Below are 1,720 nucleotides of genomic sequence, written 5' to 3' on the forward strand. Positions count from 1 at the left end.
CCAGTTCCTGGCTTTCCAGGAGTCTGTTCCTCTCAGTTGTCAGCGTTACGGGCATAAGACTCTGTTATTGCAGCCAGTGTGGCTCAATTGTTGAGCGTCGACCTCTGAGCCAGGAGGTCACCATTTGATTCTTGGTCAAGGCACATGCCCAGGTGGGGTGGGTGATCTCCAGTGTGGGGTGTGCAGAAAGCAGCTGATCAATGATTCTCTCTCATCATTGATCTTTCTGTCTCTCTCTCCCTCTCCCTTCCTCTCTGAAATCAATAAAAATATTAAACAAAACAAAAACAAAAACAAACAAAAAACATTTATGGCAAAATGTTAAAAATTGTTACACATGTATGATGGGTCCATGGGGGTTCATAACATTATTCTCCCTAGTTTTATGAATATTGTAATTTTTCATAATAAAATTTTTTAAATGGAAAAAAGAATTTAGAATGTTTATAGAGAGAGACAAATCTAAGAATTTCTGTTTTCCATTTGAAATGGTTAAAAGAAAACCACACGGAAAATCCTCCATTATTCCCTAACACCCCAAGCAAAATCTGAGAGGCTTACAAGTATGCTACAGTGCAGCGTCGATTTCTTAGCAAAGAACAGTGTCGAAATTTGATGGTTGGTATCAAATCACTTCGTCCACCTGACTTTGCTTCATTCCTAGTAAAATTTGAATAGGAAAAGAACAAATATGTCTATTTCAGTATAAATAAAATTTTTAAAGCCAACTAAAAACTGACTTATATGTTTGTTTTTCATTTTTTCTAATTCTTTATTGTTGAAAGTTTTACATATGTCTTCTTTTTCCCCCATTGACCTCTCCCCACCTGCTCCTGTCCGCCAGCACATGCCCCCTACACCCCTATTGTCCGTTGATCATGCTCATATGCATGGATACAAGACTTCTGGTTGATCTCTCACCCCACCCTCCCCTGCCTTCCCTCTGAGGTTTGACAGTCTGTTCAATGTTTCTATGTCTCTGGATCTATTTTTGTTCACCAGTTTATATTGTTCATTATATTCTACAAACAAGTAAGATCATGTGATATTTATCTTTCTCTGACTGGCTTATTTCGATTAGCACAATGCTCTCCAGGTCCATCCATGCTGTTGCAAATGGTAAAAGTTCTTTCTTTTTTACAGTAGCATAGTATTCCATTGTGTAGATGTACCACAGTTTTTTAATCTACTCATCTGCTGATGGGCACTTAGGCTGTTTCCAAATCTTAGCTATTGTAAATTGTGCTGCTATGAACATAGAGGTGTACCTGTTTTTTTGGTTTTCTTTTATTAGCAGTTAACCTAAGCAGTACCTACCTCTATTTCAGAGCTTTTATTAATATGTTAAAAGATAAAAAAGCCTAAAGCCAAATAATTTGCCTAAGATCAGGCTATCAGCATTTCATTTAATGATTTAATACTTTGCACTTTTGTACACTGATTAATCTCTGTTATTTTCAAAAGATAAACATTGGAATTCCTTTATCATGCTAGGATAAGAGACAAAACAATGTCATGGTTCATAACATTATGGTCTTATATTATACTAGAGGCCTGGTGCACAAAAATTTGTGCGCTGGCGGGGGGGCGTACCTCAGCCCGGCCTGTGCCCTCTTGCAGTCTGGGACCCCTCGGGAGATAACGACCTGCTGGCTTAGGCCTGCTCCCGGGTGGCAGAGGGCAGGCCCAATCCCTAGGTGCAGCCCCTGGTCGGGCTCAG

General features: G+C 39.4%; 1 protein-coding gene across 2 annotated transcripts in view; it reads right to left on the minus strand.

The window, feature by feature from the left end:
- The window catches only part of GINS1 (GINS complex subunit 1 (Psf1 homolog)), a 16,645-nt gene that overhangs the window by 9,357 nt on the left and 5,568 nt on the right, over positions 1-1,720 (minus strand). For both annotated transcript variants that reach the window (XM_006755237.2, XM_015558430.1), the window contains exon 3: positions 562-660. In XM_006755237.2, the coding sequence (XP_006755300.1) occupies positions 562-660 (99 nt within the window). The remainder of the gene's footprint in view (positions 1-561; positions 661-1,720) is intronic.

Source organism: Myotis davidii, unplaced genomic scaffold (assembly GCF_000327345.1).
Source record: "Myotis davidii unplaced genomic scaffold, ASM32734v1 scaffold733, whole genome shotgun sequence".
NCBI lineage: Eukaryota > Metazoa > Chordata > Mammalia > Chiroptera > Vespertilionidae > Myotis > Myotis davidii.